At 44.0% G+C, this 19,505-nt stretch overlaps 1 protein-coding gene across 1 annotated transcript in view; it reads left to right on the top strand.

The window, feature by feature from the left end:
• Positions 1-19,505, top strand: part of LOC126456455 (uncharacterized) — a 478,332-nt gene that overhangs the window by 55,660 nt on the left and 403,167 nt on the right. The window contains exon 5 of the mRNA XM_050092205.1: positions 2,795-2,907. Coding sequence (XP_049948162.1) covers positions 2,795-2,907 — 113 coding nt within the window. The remainder of the gene's footprint in view (positions 1-2,794; positions 2,908-19,505) is intronic.

Consider the following 19,505-nt stretch of genomic DNA (forward strand, 5'->3'; position numbering starts at 1 on the left):
TCAATTAACGCTGCAGTTCCTCACAAGCGAAAGAATAAGTCGCATTTTCTGCTCATGCTCCTGTCCTGAAGGCAAACTGAAAGTACGAGGGTCGTCCACAAAGTAAGTCGCGTTTCTGTTTCTGTCCGCGGCAGCGCTACGATCGCAGTTCCGAGCATGCACCGCAGTTATTCTGACTCAAGGAGAAGACACGTACGCCATTTTCAGATCGCTGCTGCCGACGTGCGCTTTGTAGTGCTTCTTTATAATGTCAGCCGTAATTGCAAATGCCGCCGCGTGTGAAATCAGATTTGTGATTCCTTTTCTAAATGCAAAGAAAGTTAAACCAAAGGAAATCCACCGGCAATTCTGCGAGGTTTACGGACAAAATGCTATGAGTGATTCAATGGTTAGGAGATGGGTCAGATTGTTCAATGAAGAACGTGATCAAGTGCACGATGAAGAACGAAGTGGAAGTCTGTGGTTACTGATGAACTGGTTCACGCAATTGAAGAGCAGATTAAGCTGTAAACCATAAGTTTACACTCACAAGGGGAGGCCGCCAATTGCGAAATTCAGATTCGATTCATACTGCGCATAATAAAAGCTCATGGCCAGAGGTGTAATGTGGCAAAGCACCAAGATGCACTTCTCAGCCGTTGTCGAGAAAATCGACAGTTAAAAGAAACTGTTGCAGTGAAATACTCTCTACAAATATTAATTCTCTACAGCGTCGTGGCGCAGCGGTAAGCTCTCTGGTTCGTAATCCGAAGGTCGCCGGATCAAATCTCACGCTACGCAACTTTTTTTTTTTTAGTATTTGTTTTTTATAATTCAAATATATATATATATATATATATATATATATATATATATATAAAATTCCCGGCAATCAGTTGCAACCATTATGCATATAATAAGTTGTTGAAAGTCGTTTGTCGTGGAAAAACTGGCGACTTCGAACATCATTATGTTTTCCGCAAACAAAGTTGTATTTCACAAATGTTATTAATTGTCTTCATAATGTTAACCACGTATAGTTAACGGAAGACGTATAAACGATATTCCGAAACGAATACGTATAGCGTAAGTCAAACGTTCGAATTAGAATAGAGACCCCACGAACACAAATTTGCTGTGGCAGGTATGAAATATAAACTCTGTTACTCGCTCGTTACACTTGAATGACAGATGTTGAATGGGCCGAAATGAGCCGCCGCATAACAGCGTAGTTGCTTGCTAACTTCGAAAGAAGGTAGATGCGGTCCCTAGCGCAACTTATAACATTGTCGAAAATCAGTGCGGACGGAAGAGCTTTGGTACACCCTGTTAAAAAAAACGGAAAAATGGTGGCGGTACAATTGGAGAGCGATCCGCCTTCACCAACATGCATAAGCAATTCATTAATACTTTATATATATATATATTTGAATTACAAAAAACTAATAATAAAAAAAAAGTTGCATGGCGCGAGATTCGATCCGGCGACCTTCGGATTACGAACCCGAGCACTTACCGCTGCTCCACGACGCTGTAGAAAATTACGAGAGTATTTCATCGCAACGGTTTCTGTTAACTGTCGATTTTCTCGACAACGGCTGAGAAGTGCATCTTGGTGGTTTGCCACATTACGCCTCTGGCCATGAGCTTTTATTATGCGCAGTATGAATCGAATCTGAATTTCACAATTGGCGGCCTCCCCTTGTTAGTGCTCTTGCTATGGAAGTTCCGCAAATCTCACGATCGCTGATTCATGAAATTGTTACTGAAAAACTGAAATTTCGAAAACTTTGCTCACGTTGGGTACCCAAAATTCAACAACGGATGGGCAGTGCACTTCAGTTTTTGAGACGCTACAATGAAGAAGGCGATGGTTTTCTTTCTCGGATAGTCACGTGGGATGAGACTTGGGTACCGTACGACACCCCTGAAACAAAACGGCAGTCGATGGAATGGAGGCACACTTCATCCCCAACGAATGTTAAGCCTAATCAAATCTTGACACCTCGAAAAGTCATGTGCACCGTTTTTTGGGACAGAAAAGGCATTTTGCTGATTGATTTCTTACCACGAGGCCAAACAATCGATGCACATGGTTACTGCGAGACCATTAAGAAATTGCGCCTCGCAGTACAGAACAAGCGCCAAGGATTATTGTAAAAAGGTGCTTTTTTTCACGATATTGCCCAACCTCACAAGGCGAATGTGACCAAACAACTGTTACGGAAATTTCACTGGGATGTGTTTGATCATCGTCCGTACAGCCCGGACCTCGCTTCTAGCGACTTTCATCTCTTCTTACACCTAAAACCTGTCCTTTGTGGTCAACACTTCAACAATGATGACGAGCTGAAAGAACATGTTACCACATGGTTGAATACACAGGCGGCAACCTTCTATGAAGAAGGCATACAAAAACTTGTGCCACGCTATGGCAAGTGCCTACAAAATTTCGGAAGCTATGTAGAAAAGTAGTTTAACAGTTGTAGACTTTTGTACAATAAATGTTTTTTTTCTGTATCTGTACACGTTTGTTTTATGTAACCAAACGGAACTTACTTTGTGGACATACCTCATATAACATAAAATTAATGTATTGGGATGTGTTAATAGATTCTCATACATTTCCTTCTCAAAAGCCTTCGAAAGCGAGTCAGCAAGGGTAGTGGCCTGAAATTATCTAAAATATATCTTTTCCGTTTTTATAAAGCGCTATGTATCAGTCCTCTGACTCAACAAGTATTGCTGCTACTTGCAGCCCTCACTTTGTTGTATTGTATTGTATAATATTGCACATAGCTGTGTCGTGTTGCAGAGAAACTGAAGCGCGCGCCTATGAAGACGCAGGCGACGCAGACGGACGTGTGTCTGGGGAGGAGACCTCTCGTGGCCAACTACCTGTCACTCAGCCCGCGCACCATACACAGGGTAAGTCCATGTGACAACGTGAAACACCTCACTCACTGAGAAAAATATACTTGTGTTATAAACTATCAGATGGGAAACAATGTACTTTTCCAGGAGTTAAAAGTATTTATGTTTATTTAAATGAGGAATAAGACAGTTTATGATCATAGATAGAGCTGACATTTTACTGCTCCTGACCATCGACTGTCATTAACAAAGTTTGAGTGATTTCCGCGTTACCAAAGAAACATGCAAGCAAACTTTCTATGTTCAGATTTTCTCATTCCTGTGTCAATACTGGGTGTAAACGTAATTATGTAAACTGGAGGTGAAAGGGGAAAAAGGAAAGGGAAGACAAGGAACTGATATCAGCTACATCAGGGCTTTATGCGGAATCAGCGGTGACAAGTGAAAATATGTGCCGGATCTGGTGTCGAACCCGGGATCTCCTGCTTAGTAGGAAGTTGCGTTAACGACGGCGCCACTCTTTTTTTTTTGTGTTCCCGGCCATGTTCTGCATGCTTGCTAATTTTGAGATTCCCGCCGGGGGTCGAATGTAAATGTGCATCCGCACAGAAGGTTGTGCAGTCATTTCCCCTTGAGGCGAATTAGTTATGTGAATGCATGGTGTTCGTTCCTTAGGACAAGTCCGAAAGGACAGACACCACTCATTCATGTAAACGATAACTGTTTGCAACACACGCCAGTGGTACAAGGTAGGTCGAGACGAACAGTTTGATATAGGGCACACAGGCCGCAGCTCGTGGTCGTGCGGTAACGTTCTCGCCTCCCACGCCCGGGTTCCCGGGTTCGATTCCCGGCGGGGTCAGGGATTTTCTCTGCCTCTTGATGCCTGGGTGTTGTGTGATGTCCTTAGGTTAGTTAGGTTTAAGTAGTTCTAAGTTCTAGGGGACTGATAACCATAGCTGTTAAGTCCCATAGTGCTCAGAGCCATTTGAACCATTTGATATAGGGCACTTTACCGTCTAGTAGAATCGTCAGAACATCAAAATTTATAGCAAAGTGATTTAGACACGACATCTGAATGATGCTAAAAGTGAAAACTGTCACTCAATGACGGAAAGTGTGACGTCATCCGAAAAGTATAAAAAATAAATCCCCTAAATTTCGATTACACTACAAATCACGCAAATTTAAAGACTGTCAGTTCGACTAAAACCCAGGAATTACAATTGCGAACAACTTAATTTGGAGCGGTCACATAGGTAATGTTGTGGGAAACTACCTATACTACGCCTACTCTGTATTATCGCGAAATTCGGGAGAGACTGTCACGCATATCATAAGCATGTTGCGATGGCAATCACTAAAACAAAGGCGTTTTTCGTTGCGGCGAGATCTTCTCACGAAATTTCAATCACCGACTTTCTACTCAAAGTGAAAATAGTTTACTGTCGCCAACTTACATAGTGAGAAATGATCATCATAACAAAATAAGAGAAATCAGAACTCGTAGAAAAACATTTAAGTGTTCATTTTTCCCACACGCTTAGACAGTGGAAAGGTAGAGAAATAGTCTGAAGATGGTTCGAAGGACCCTGTACCAGGCACTTAAGTGCAAATTGCATCATAATAAAGTAGATGTAGATGTGGTATGTTCAGCTGGGAAACCATCACAAACTGAACTACAAAAGCCAGCTATGCTACGGTGCAAGAGCGCCATCTGCTTAGTCTATCTGGCAGTTCGTTTGTTCTTTCTCTCTAACATCGTCCTGGAATATTAAAGACACTTAATTCTTGTATAATGAGATTTTCACTCTGCAGCGGAGTGTGCGCTGATATGAAACTTCCTGGCAGATTAAAACTGTGTGCCGGACGGAGACTCGAACTAAAGTTTCACTTTATTCTTGTGTTTATAAAATGTAAAATTGACTTTTGTCTAAATCTTACCTCAAAATTTTGTGAATTTTAACAGTGTAAAATTAACAATTAAATTGTTTTGTTTCTCTGGTCTAATTACTACGAGACTATTACGCTTGTAATGCTAGAGCTTACATCGAACTGTAAACGTAATTAGTGCTTGCATAACATTAAAAAGGTCCATTTTCCTTTCTCCGTAACGGTAAAGTTTAAATTACTTATGTTAACAAAATAAAAGATTTCAAAAATCTGACCGACTAAGTCGGTGACGAAAGAGGTCGAGAGGATATTTAAAACCTCAAGCGGTGTGCACCCGCTGTGGCTTAGGTGGCATTTATAGGCCAATTCGTTGTTTGTCTAGTTGACAGACCTCAAACGTCCTACATAAAATTGTTCGTCTCTATTTCCCCTCTACCACTGTGGCACTTCGTAAACAAGTTTTGCTTACACCCTACAGTGACAAGACAGGCCGCCAGATTGCACAACAGCAAAATTATCTACGTGTGTACAGGAATTTCAAAATGGTTCAAATGGCTCTGAGCACTATGGGACTTAACTTCTAAGGTCATCAGTCCCCTAGAACTTAGAACTACTTAAACCTAACTAACCTAAGGACATCACATACATCCATGGCCGTGGCAGGATTCGAACCTGCGACCGTAGCGGTCGCGCGGTTCCAGACTGTAGCACCTAGAACCGCTCGACCACTCCGACCGGCCGGGAATTTCACTCTGTTGACCAGGCACTCAATATGGGACTGATTTTTTCAATGAAACCAAAAAGGACTACTTATAGATTAACGCACAAGTACGCTAAAGTACTTAACGACATGACCAATAACTCTGTTGGAATTTCAGTGGACGCAGGGCGAGCTAAACGCAGATATACGAGGTGCGGCTATAAAGTAACGGGACTGTTGCTATAAATCATTTTATTTCAGACAGGTACATACACACACAAAAAAAGTTTAGCATCACCTCGGTTCCGAGAGTTCCGGAACCTGTACAGAAAATTGGAATAGAGATCAACATAAACATCATTTCCACCCTTTTTATCGCTCATGAAAACCACACATTTCATGCTGTATCACCATACAGCTAGACCTTCAGAGGTGGTGGTCCAGATTGCTGTACACACCACTCCATCTAATACCAAGTAGCACGTCCACTTGAATTGGTGCATGCCTGTATTCGTCGTGGCATGCTATCCACAAGTTCATCATGGCACTGGTGGTCCAGATTGTCCCAATCGTCAAAGGCGATTCGGCGTAGATCCCTCAGAGTGGTTGGTGGGTCACGTCGTCCATAAACAGCACTTTTCAATCTATCCCAGGCATGTTGGGTAGGGTTCATGTCTGGAGAACAAGCTGGCCACTCTAGGGGCGTGAATTGTACATGAAGACGAATACCTCTCCAATATGCTGCCGATATGGCTGCACTATTGGTAAGAGGATGGCATTCACGTATCGTACAGCCGTTGCGGCACCTTCCAAGACCACCAGCGGCGTACGTCGGCCCCACGTAATGCCACCCCAAAACAGCAGGGACCCTCCACCTTGCTGCATTCGCTGGTCAGTGTGTCTAAGGCGTTCAGCCTAACCGGGTTGCCTCCAAACACGTCTCCGACGATTGTCTGGTTGAAGGCATATGCAACACTCATCGGTGAAGAGGACCTGAGCGGTCCATTCGGCATGTTGTTGGGCCCATCTGTACTGCGCTGCATGGTATCGTGGTTGCGAAGGTGGCCGTCATCATGGACGTCGGGAGTGAAGTTGCACATCATGCAGTCTATTGCGCACAGTTTGTGTCGTAACACTACGTCCTGTGGCTGCGCGAAGAGCAATATTCAACATGATGGCTTTGCTGTCAGTGTTCCTCCGAGCCATAATCCGTAGGTAGCGGTCATCCACTGCAGTAGTAGCCCTTGGGCGACCTGAGCGAGGCATGTCATCGACAGTTTTTGTCTCTCTGTATCTTCCCCATGTCCGAACAACATCGCTTTGGTTCACTCCGAGACGCCTGGGCACTTCCCTTGTTCAGAGCCCTTCCTGGCACAAAGTAACAATGCGGATGCGATCGAACCGTCTAGGCATGGTCGAACTACAGACAACACGAGCCGTGTACCTCCTTCCTAGTGGAATGACTGGAACTGATCGGCTGTCGGATCCCTCCGTCTAATAGGCGCTGCTCATACATGGTTGTTTACACCTTTGGGCGGGTTTAGTGACATCTCTGAACAGTCAAAAAGACTGTGTCTGCGATATAATATCCACAGTCAACGTCTGTCTTCAGGAGTTCTGGGAACCGGGGTGATGGAAAACTTTTTTTTATGTGTGTCTTTATTTATTGTCACCCTCAATACACTCTCCTACTCTATTACTGCAACGCTCCATGCGAATTTTCCATTAATGGAAACAGAATTGGAAGTCTTCCTCTGCGAGCTACTTGATGACGTGGGTCACTTTTCCTTTCACTGCTTCTACGGACTAAAGTCGTCTTCGTTTTAATGCAGATGAGATCTTGGTGAATAGATAAAAGTCACATGGTGCTAAGTCAGACGAATAAGGCGAGTGGTCTAACAATGGGATGCTGTCCTACTCTAGAAACCTTTTAACAGACAGTGCAGTACGAGCCGGTGCGTTGTCTGTGCACGAAATGGCGCTTAGTTTCTGGACAATAAGAGAAAAAACAAGATTCGTCCCATGTTATCACTCTCGTCAAGAAATTAGGATCATTTTCAGTGGTATTCAAAGAGTCAAAACAAATATTTTCACGAGCTTCATTTTGTTCAGTAGTGAGAATTTTCAGTGCCATTTTCGCACATGTTAAAGTGGTTAACTAAATTGTACCTTACGCGCTCTTTGTCGAATATTACAATTTCAGCAATCGATCGAATACTCAAACGACTGTCATATCCAAAACAGATTACCCACATTTACGATATTTTCATCCGTTTTCGATATTGAAGGGCATCCCGGGCGTGAGTCATCTTCAGCGTATTCTTGGCCATTTTCAAAACGCTAGAACCACTCAAAAACTCGAGTACGTGATAAACAGTCTTCGCCATACACTTGTTTTGGCAGTAGACAGGTTTCAGCAGCAGTATTTCCAAGTTTCATGTGAAGCTTCGCGACAGTTCGTTGCTGTATTGTTGCACTTCTCATTTTCCCTGCAGAACAAAGTAATAGCTCTTTTACAAACGAAAGCCAGAGCCACAATGGTTTGTCTACAGACACCAGAGATGCCACATTCGACTGAGAAGGCTTCACGCTTCACAGCTATTGGTCGTTCATCTTTAGTGCATGCGTACTCAGTTTGTGATAGCATCACCCCCTTTATTTTATAGCCACACCTCGTATACTCATAATCAAAAACCAAGAACAGAGTTCACTGACTTACTTACGCTGAAATAAAGACAGCCTTTTTGTAATTTGACGCGTAGGGTAACAAATTCTTTGGTTAGACTATCATGTTTATCATTGTATGGTCTTGAACCGTACGCATTCAAGTAACGGTCCTGCGTATTTCCTAATGTCATCTATGCACCCTCGATTTGACTATCATTTCGATCTCTTCTTGTGTACTGGAATCCAAAAAAGAACTACTTTGGAAGATCTACTACCCATCAGTTACGCCATATTTCAAATGGTTCAAATGGCTCTGAGCATTATGGGACTTAACATCTATGGTCATCAGTCCCCTAGAGCTTAGAACTACTTAAGCCTAACTAACCTAAGGACATCACACAACACCCAGTCATCACGAGGCAGAGAAAATCCCTGACCCCGCCGGGAATCGAACCCGGGAACCCAGGCGTGGGAAGCGAGAACGCTACCGCACGACCACGAGCTGAGGACACGCCCAATTTGTTGAGTCCATAACTATGTCATTGGCTGCTGATCGGACCGCGTCAGCGATGTGTTAAATTCGTGAAGGAGTGCAGCAGTTGACCCTACGCTAGTCATTTTGGATACCCCGGTGGATAATCGGAAGAGACTTAAGAACTAGTTAATTTTCTTCTGTGCAGGAATAATTTTTGAAGTGATGGTCTTCAGAGTTCCTCGTGGTAAAGGTCATTATTTTTACCCATTCCCATTTAGTATACTTTCCCCATTGATCGCTATTTTTTAGCCTTGTAACGTAGACCATACACGTACGCAAAAGGGACAAGAGGTAGCATTTCCCTCCTTCCCTAGAATCTGGAGTGCTAACTACAGTGTTACAAAATGTCGAAACTTACCAACGCATTTACATTAAAAATTAAAATTTTTGATTCTTACAGTTCCCCACCTCCCATGCGTTTAATGCAGATAAATTAAACAGAAATACCAGTCTCCTTTATGAAGGACTTCATTGACATCACTGTTAACTTCACTGTCGGTTTTTGTATTTTATTTGCACTACTATACACTCATTTACCTACATGCAATAAAAGATGAGTCTCGCTGACCTTTAGTAACCGATTTATTTTTCACACACATAAGTAAGGTAATTTGATCTGAAATGACTTGCTTTCAACATGATGATAAATTTGTAAATAAAGACTTAATTCTCTAAAATTTTTTCTGACGTCTTATTTACCTGAATTGCAGGGTAAAGCAGACTACAAATATGTTTCCCTCTGCATACCCATTACAAGAGCAGAGATCAGATGTGTTTCAGAGAAACAGATGTGACACTGCATGTGCTGATGATGGCCTAAGAGTGGCATGGTAACGGGTTTCGTGAATCTGCTGATAATGTTGTGACAGTGTAGCTTGCCATCGACAACGAATTGATGCAGAGTTTGAAAATAGGCTTCAAAATAAATTACGTTGAGACAAAAATAATTTATAACCAACAAGTTGAAAGGAAGTAACAGAACGAATTGATGAGTTTTTGTATTTAGAGCAGTTTAAAACAACCACTGGATCGAGAGCAACACGGAAAAGCTCTGGAGTAATAGTAAATTAAGAGGGGTTTTCGATGTGCAGTTTGCAATCAGTGTGGATTACCAGATCATTTTTATCACAACGAAAAAGGAGCCGCTTATAAACTGAGAGGCGCATCTTAGAAATTATTAGCGAAGCTGGGAAAACAAATAAATGGATCAAGAAACAATCTAGACTGAAATATGTAATTAAGAAGAGGACCAAGAAGACGACAAAGAGGGTGGATAACATAAGTCAAACATGTAGGAGCAACATTTATGCGTATGACCGAACACTGCTATGTAGGGAATTGTCTAGAGGAGGCGTTTATCCAGCAGTGGATATCCAGTAACTGATGGAGAAACATTCCATAGGTGCCGTTGGGCGCTGCGAACCCTCGGTGGACTCTCGTTGACACTGAGCAGCAGACGCCGTTGTTTGCGGCTGTTGGCGCGCACACACACACACACACACACACACACACACACACACACAAACACACACTCGCGGTCAGCTCTCTTCACCCGCGCAGGTTAACTCGAGCCGTTAAAGTCCCCCACCGGCTCCGCGAGTAATCACTGCGGTAAGCCTCCAGTGTAAGGTCTGGCGAGCAGTTAACGCGGGGGCCCGCTTACTGGCTCCCCTTTTTACGCTCCTCCTGTAATTAGTAGCGACTCGCCGTAAACTGAGATCTCTCTAAGACGCTAAACTCGCCTTCACACTGAAGAACATCGCAGCAGTAGTCATGGGGCTAATGCATAAATGCATGAATGAGGGAGAGAGGAGGAGCAACGGAGACTGGTAATTGTGCACGACGCATTCCGAAGCGACAGCGTAATACACTCTTAAAAAGGTGACGCAACACGATGGAATTATCCCTCGAATAGGACCGAAATGCGTAGATGTGATGTACATACACATCTACATCTACGTGATTACTCTGCTATTCACAATAAAGTGGCTTGCAGAGGGTTCAATGAACCACCTTCAAGCTGTCTCTCTACTGTTCCTCTCTCGAACGGCACACGGCAAAAATGAGTGCTTAAATTTTTCTGTGCGAGCCCTAATTTCTCTTATTTTATCGTGATGATCATTTCTCCCTCTGTAGGTGAGTGCCAACAGAACGTTTTCGCAATCGGAGGAGAAAACTGGTGATTGAAATTTCATGAGAAGATCCCGTCGCAACGTAAAACGCCTTTGTTTTAATGATTGCCACTCCAATTCCCATACCATGTCTGTGACACTACCTCCCCTATTTCGCGATAATACAAAATGAGCTGCCCTTCTTTGTACTTTTTCAATTTCATCCGTCAGTCCCACCTCATGCGGATCCCACACCGCACAGTAATACTCCAGAATAGGGCGGACAAGCGTGGTGTAAGCAGTCTCTTGCACCTTCTAAGTGTTCTGCCAATGAATCGGAGTCTTTGGTTTGCTCTACCCACAATATTATCTATGTGATCGTTCCAATTTAGATTATTAGTAATTGTAATCGCTAAGTATTTAGTTGAATTTACAGCCTTCAGATTTGTGTGACTTGTCGCGTAATCGAAATTTAGCTGATTTCTTTTAGTACTCATGTGAATAACTTCACACTTTTCCTTATTCAGGGTCAATTGGCACTTTTCGCACCATACAGATATCTTATCCAAACCATTTTGCAAGTCGTTTTCATCATCTGATGACTTCTCAAGACGGTAAATGACAGCATCATCTTAAAACAATCTAAGACGGCTACTCAGATTATCTCCTATGTCGCTAACATAGATCCGGAACAATAGAGGGCCTATAACACTACCTTGGGGAACGCCTGATATTACTTCTGTTTTACTCGATGACCTTCCGTCTATTACTATAAACTGTGACCTTTCTGACAGGAAATCACGAATCCAGTCGCACAACTGAGGCGATACTCCGTAGGCACGCAGTTTGGTTAGAAGACGCTTGTGAGGAACTGTGTCTAAAGCCTTCTGGAAATCTAAAAATATGGAATCAATTTGACATCCCCTGTCGATAGCACTCATTACTTCATGAGTACAAAGAGCTAGTTGTGTTTCACAAGAACGATATTTTCTGAAACCGTGCTGACTATGTGTCAATAAATCGTTTTCTTCGAGGTACTTGATAATGTTCGAATACAGTATATGTTCCAGAACCCTACTGCCAATCTACGTTAGCAATATAGGCCTGTAATTCAGCGGATTACTCCTACTTCCATTTTTGGGTATTGGTGTGACTTGAGCAATTTTCCAGTCTTTAGGTACGGCCCTTTCTGTGAGCGAGTGGTTGTATATGAATGCTAAATATAATGGCATCCGTCCATCCTTGAGGGATGATGGTGTAGCATGCTTGGTTCAGAGTCTGCAGCGTCTGCTGTGGCTAAAAAGTCCCACTCGAGAGTGGCAGTCCCTGCTGCAGTTTGGACATGTGAAATTTGAGGGACTTCGAACAGAAGCCGCTCTGTCTCTCCGCTTTGTCCTCTTCCTGATTTGTTCCTGTATGCGTTCGTCCTCTGAGAGCTAGCCGCCGTTGCGCACAGTTGCTCGCCACTTGACACGGTCATCTTCAGTGCTTTCCCAGCGACTTGGATTGATTCTGGTCTTGGTCAGGTCTCTCTTGCACACATCCTTGAAACGAAGATGCGGTCGTCCCACTGGCCTCACACCCTCCTGAAGTTCTCCGTACAGCAGTTGTTTCGGTATACGTTCAGGTTCCATGCGCCTGACATGTCCCAACCATCTTAGACATCGATGACTCAGGAGTGCAAAGATGGTTGGTTGGTTTTTGGGGAAAGAGACCAAACAGCGAAGGTCATCGGTCTCATCGGATTAGGGAAGGACAGGGAAGGAAGCCGGCCGTGCCCTTTCAGAGGAACCATCCCGGCATTTGCCTGGAGCGATTTAGGGAAATCACGGAAAACCTAAATCAGGATGGCCGGACGCGGGATTGAACCGTCGTCCTCCCGAATGCGAGTCCAGGAGTGCAAAGATGCTGGTTGTGCATGCACAATGAAAGACTTCGGTGTTGGGTACTCTATCTCTCCAAGAGATCTGAAGGATCTTCCGGAGACAGCGGAGATGGAAGCTTTGAGTCGAGATTCGTGCCTAGAAAGAGTTGTCCATGTCTCACAGCTATAGAGAAGGGTGCTTATAACACAAGCGTTGTAGACTTTTGATTTAGTTTTTGTGGTAAGCAGTCCCTTGTTCCATACTCTGTTTTTCAATCTAGCCATGACAGATGATGCCTTTGCTATTCTGTTAGTAATTTCAGTGTCCATGGACAAGTTGCTACATATCGTGGATCCCAAGTAGGTAAAGTCATCAACTATCTAGAGAGGATTGCCATCAATGCTGATGGATGGAAGGTTCGTAGTGTTCTGCGCCATGATCTTAGTCTTTTGAAGGCTGATGAGTAGACCAAATTTTTCACAGGCATTTGATAATTTGTTGATTATATACTGCAGCTCACATTCTGTGTTCGCTACTAGAGCTGCATCGTCCGCATATAACAACTCACGGATGACAACTGTATTTACTTTGGTCTTGGCCTTGAGGCGAGCAATGTTGAAAAGATTTCCATCAGACCTCGTATGTAGATACACTCCCTCCTCACAGTCTTCAAAGGCAAATCTGAGCAGAAGGGAAAAGAAGATCCCAAATAATGTAGGAGCTAACACACACCCCTGTTTCACACCACTATTAACAGGGAATGCTTCTGATGTTTTACCGTTGAAGCAGATTGTTGCTTGTGTTTTCTCATGGAAAGAGACAATTATCTGTAGTAGTCTAGGTGGGCATCCAATCTTCTGCAACAGTTTGAAAAGCCCATTTCTGCTCACTAAATCAAACGCTTTAACAAGGTCCATGAAAGCAATATAAAGTGGCCTCTGCTGCTCACGACATTTCTCTTGTAGCTGTCTTAAGGAGAAGATCATATCTACGGTTGACCGGCCAGGCCTGAAGCCACACTGAGATTCTGGGTAGATTCTGGAAGCTAACATTTGTAATCGCAGTAGGATGACTTGCATAAGCTTTCCCGGCTACACTTAGTAATGAAATGCCTCGGTAATTGTTACAGTCACTTCTGTTCTCTTTCTGTTTATATAGAGTAACTATCCTCGAATTTCGCATACTCATCGGGACATAACCTTCTTCCCAACTGATTGTGATAAGTGAATATAAATGTTTGAGAAGAACAGACTTGTTATACTTAATAACCTCTGCAGGGATCCCATCTTCACCTGGGCCTTTCCGTTAGCGAGAGAATCTATTTCTCTACTAAGTTCTTTCATAGTAGGCATTGCATCTAGTTCTTCCATAACTGGCATCTGTTTGATGGCGTCACATGCATCCTTGCTAACTTCATTCTCGGCTGCATACAACTCGAGGTGGTGTTCAACCCAGCGTTCCATTTGTTTGCCTTCATCAGTAATGCCTTCACCCGTCTTGGACTTTAGAGGAGCTGTTTTTCTGACAGTTGGTCCAATTGCTTTCTTAATACCATCGTACATTGCCTTAGCATCCCCAGAATCGGCCTCTTTCTGTATACCTGCACATAAATTCAGCCAGTAGTTATTTGCGCATCTCTTGGATGTTTGCTGTGCCCTGTTCTTTGCTTTTCGTAGGACATCTCGAGTTCTTTCATTTGGGTTCCTTTTGTAAGCAAGCAGGGCTTTCCGTTTAGCCTCAGTGACTGGTTCCGTTTCTTCCAAATTTTGCTCGTACCAGTCCTTATTTCTTTTCCCTTTTATTCCATAGGCCAATACTGCTGAGTTGTAGATTGCACCCGAGAGTTTTGCACATTTCTGATCAACATTCCTTTCTGCTTGCACGTTTCCTGGGAATGCACTTTCAAAATTACTGGCAAAATCCTGCTTTCTTTGTGTGCCATGAACACGATCTGTGTTGATACGGGGATGACCTCTCGGTTTAGCGTGGTGACATTTCTTAGGAGTGAGCCTCAATGTGCACGCCACTAGGGCGTGGTCTGTGTTGCAATCAGCACTATGATAACTTCGTGTCAATAGCACATTTTTGAGACCAGTACGCCTAGCTATGACTAAATCAAGTTGATGCCAGTGATGAGAGCGCGGGTGTCTCCAAGACTTCTTGTGCTGATCCCTGGAAATATGTGTTTGTAATACAGAGACCATAAAAGCAGCAAACTTCAAGCAGTCTCTGGCCATTTTCATTAATTTTTCCCACCCCATGATGTCCCAGGCAATTCGGCCATATGTCATTATCTGATCCAACTCTAGCATTAAAGTCCCCTAGAATATACAGTGTCTCGGTTCTAGGTACCTTGGCTATTCTGTCGTTGAGTAAATCATAAAACAGATCCTTCTCTTCCATGCTGGATGATAAGGTGGGAGCGTACACATTTAGGATGTTGACAGTGCCACTTGAGGAGTATATATTCAAATCAATAATTCGCTCTGTTCCACAGGATGGTGGCACAGTACAGTCCAGGAGGGCGTATTTAACAGCAAATCCTACGCCATGAAGTCTTGGCTCGTCTTGAGACTTCCCCTGCCAGAAGAATGTGTAATTGTCCTCCCTGACAGAGCCCGCGTCTGGAAGCCGCGTCTCCTGCAGTCCCGCGATATCTACGTTCAAACGGTGGAGCTCTCTGTCAATTACGGCAGTCTTACGGCTGAAATCAACCTCTTGGGCATCGTCAATGTACCTTGGACACATGGTCCTAACATTCCAGGTGGCAATACGAAATAGTGATTTCTTTATTATTTCATTTTTGTTGTTGGTAGGTGTACTATATCAACCCGCTTGTCAAAGATTACTTCTAAGCTCCACACACCCAGTGAAGCAGGCGGATAGTGGCGGGACAGCACCTTATTGGCTGGGGGCTGCACAGCTTGAGGCGGGTGGTAGCTGTCCAATGAGATGCAGTGATCTCTCCCACCGTCGGAAGTGGCCCCTGGCACTCGAGTTTTACGCCAATCAGACAGAGCTTATAACCGGTAACTGCCTCTTCCCGTGTTGTGCCGAAGTCCTTGGACGTGGCTGAAGTGTCCTCTCCAGGATGCTACAAGCCTGAGCAATAAATATGAAGACTCGTGAGTTGCCCAATCATCACTGCCTCCCTCTCGACCTAAATGATAACATCCAGAGGAAAGGTAAGCCAATACGTCTGGTATCACTTCGGTTGCAGGAGCTGCCGGAAGGCGACGTAGTGCGCCTTCCAACCGCTTTTGGGGCCCCACTCCAGATTTTCTTTCAGGGTTTTCTCCCTTAGCCTTCATCCTCCCGAGACCAACTACAAGGCAGTGGTGTGTTAAGGTCATCCCTCCCGAAATATGGAGCGAATTTATCAGCATACTCTGAGAGGTATACAATCTGTACCTGAGGCCTTGCCTTTATTAAGTGATTTAAGCTGCTTCGTTACACCGAGGATATCTACTTCTATGTTTCTCATTTTGGCAGTTGTTCGTGATTGGATTTCAGGAATATTTACTTCGTCTTCTTTGGTGAAGGAGTTTCGGGAAACCGTGTTTAATAACTCTGCTTTAGTGGTACTGTCATCATTGACTTCATCGTTGTTATCGCGCAGTGAAGGTATTGATTGCGTCTAGCCACTGGTGTGCTTTATGTATGATCAGAATCTCTTTGGGTTTTCTGCCAGATTTCGAGACAGAATTTTGTTGTGGAAATTATTAAAAGCATCTCGCATTGAAGTACGCGCCATATTTCGAAAATTCTACAAAACTCTGCCAATCTTGGGGATTTTGAATTCTTTTAAGTATGCAGAAAAACAAATAATTGCAGTTTCAGAAAAATTTGATGATTTATTCTAGGGAAAGAGCTTCACTAACTGAGCAAATCAATAACGCGCTGGTTCATCTCTGGCTTTATGCGAGCAGTTATCATCTTTACACACGTTTAAAGAGTTGATGGATGTCCTCATGAGGGCTATCGTGCCAAATTCTGTCCAACTGGAGCGTTAGGTCGTCAAAATCCTGAGATGACTGGAGGGCGCTGCCCGTAAAGTTTCACAAGTTCTCAGTTTTGGAGAGAAGCCAAGAAGTAGAAGTTCTCTCCTCTTTTGGGCGGCCTTGATCTTGGTGGATAAGCCCAGGATGGCTTGCCATGAAAGGCAATAAAACGGCGGGCAGAATATCATCGACGTACCACTATGCCGTAAGTGGGTCGTGGATGGCAACCGAGGGGGTTCTGATATGAAAACAAATGGAAACCCAGACCATCACCTGTCCGCAGCTCGTGGTTGTGCGGTAGCGTTCTCGCTTCCCAAGCCCGGGTTCCCGGGTTCGATTCCCGGCAGGGTCAGGGATTTTCTCTGCCTCGTGATGACTGGGTGTTGTGTGATGTCCTTAGGTTAGTTAGGTTTAAGTAGTTCTAAGTTCTAGGAGACTGATGACCATAGCTGTTAAGTCCCATAGTGCTCAGAACCAGACCATCACCCCTGGTTGTTGGGCTGTTTGGCTGGCGACGTTCTGTCTGGTATCTAGGACGACCCCAGACACGGCTTCACTGGTCATCGGCGCATAGTTCAAAGCGGGACTCATTGCTATAGACAGTTGTACTCCATGTGCGTACACGTAAGCTTCCGCGGCCGCTGTCACAGTCAATTAAATTCTTCTGGGTTTGCGGCCGCATTGTCAACTATAAAATTACCATGTCGGCCTTGTTTTAATTTTTATCTTGTTAATGAATCTGTATTTCATTATCATATTAAGAAATATGATATTAGCATCTCCACTCCCCACAACTATCCCGTTGTCGTATCGTTTCGTATAGACCGATAAAGTGAAACATGTTCGACCTGGAATCTTACCGACTGGAGTAGAATTCAATAAAATTCTTCTGCGTTTGAGGCAGCATTGTCAACTACAAAATTCTGATGTTTCGGCTACTATTGCAAGACGCCTTCCTCAGGGTGTACTGCTAGAATGAGCACTAGTTTGGTTACTTACATACTAAGGAGGAGTGCTGTCATTGGATATGAGGGCGAAGAGAAAGGGTCTTAGGTTTTTTTATTGATTTTTCTTTTCTTTCAAAAATGCTATAAAGAAAGCTACAAAGAAAAGCGTGTCTCGGATACGGATCCCATGGTCAGTTTTGACCAATGTACCCTTGGCGGACACCATGAACATTTTAAAGGAACGCATGGCACCTGATATTTGCGAGCTAGTGCGCCACTGTTTGACGACCACCTATTTCAGATGGAAATGGCATTTGTATGAGCAGACGGACGGTGCAGCTACGGGTTCCCCTCTATCGCCTGTCGCAGCAGACGTTTTTATGCAAGCTTTCGAAGTAACAGCGCTCCAGTCCACAACATTACGCCCAGAATGCTGGCTACGATACGTTGACGACGCCTTTGTTATCTGGCCACACGGAGAAGAAGAGCTTCAGAACTTCCACCAACACCTCAATCGGCTGCACAGCAAAATTCACATTACCACGGAGGTAGAAAAGAACGGAGTATTGCCTTTCCTCGACGTGTAAGTTTTCCTTAAGCCTGACGGGAAGCTTGGACACAGAGTTTACAGGAAGCCCACCAAAATGGACAGGTACCTGCTTGCATCCTCATACCACCATCCTACGCAAAAAAAAATCGGTCCAGCAAACTTTAACTAAGAGAACCTACAGAATCAGAGGTGAACACAATCTCAAAGCTGAACTACAGAACCTCAGGTCTATTTTGGAGCTGATGGCTACGACATGAGAATGATACATTAAACTATGGCGCCGAAGGAGGAGGGCAATAGGGAAATGCAGAACGAACCACGGAACACCTTCCTGCTACCACACGTCAAGGGGTTACTGAACGTCGGGGCACAATTCTCCGACGGGCAGGTATTAAGCCGATTTTTCGTAGCAACAACAAAATAAAAGACGTTCTGGGCTCGAAGAAAGATACAATTGACAAGTTTCATGCCGCCAGAGTTTATGAAATCGGGCGCGAATGTGGACTGGTGTATGTAGATGAGAGTGGTCGTTCAGTAACCACAAGGTTATCTGAACACGAGAGGTGTATCCGTCTTAAACGATACAGCAAATCTGCTGTGGCAGAACACTAGAAACAGTGCAGGATGAAGCTTGAATTTCGAGAGGCCCGCGTACTTGCGAAACAGCCGTTTAATTTGATGAGGAAGATTAGAGAGGCTATAGAAATAACCAAGCGACCCGACAACACGAATAGAGAAGACGGGTACCGACTTCCGGCGCCTTGGCTGCCAGCAGTGACAGCCTTGCGGAAGCACTGAAGCACAGCTCTCTCAGAGCAACTAGCGCGCGGTACGCCACAGCGGTGGAGGGTACACAGAGCGCTGACGCGCCCTAGCCGGCACTATGCAGGTAGAAAACAACGCTACGCTGCAGTCGCCGCTCAGTTTCCTATTCGCCGATTTCCACTAATGGCAAACAATAAAGGAAACTGCAATGGAAAACGCCTGTTTCCGCCAATGACAACACGCAATGCAAAGACCAATTAAAAGAACACGTAATACCCTTCCTCCTCACCCTCATATCCAGTGACAGCATTCCTCCATAGTATGTAAGTAACCGAACTATTGCTCCTTCAGCAGTACATCCTGAGGAAGTCGTCTTGCAATAGTAGCCAAAACCTCGGAATTTTATAGTTGACAATGCGGCCTCAATTCGAGAAGAAATTTATTGAATTCTACTCCAGTCAGTAAGATTTCAGGTCGACATGTTCCACTTTATATGAAACGGTACAACAACGGGATAGTTGTGGGGAGTGGAAATGCTAATATCACATTCCTTAATTTGACAATGAAATACAGATTTATTAACAAGATAAAAATTAAAACAAGGCCGACATGGTATTA

This window comes from Schistocerca serialis, chromosome 2 (assembly GCF_023864345.2).
Source record: "Schistocerca serialis cubense isolate TAMUIC-IGC-003099 chromosome 2, iqSchSeri2.2, whole genome shotgun sequence".
In the NCBI taxonomy this organism is placed as follows: domain Eukaryota; kingdom Metazoa; phylum Arthropoda; class Insecta; order Orthoptera; family Acrididae; genus Schistocerca; species Schistocerca serialis.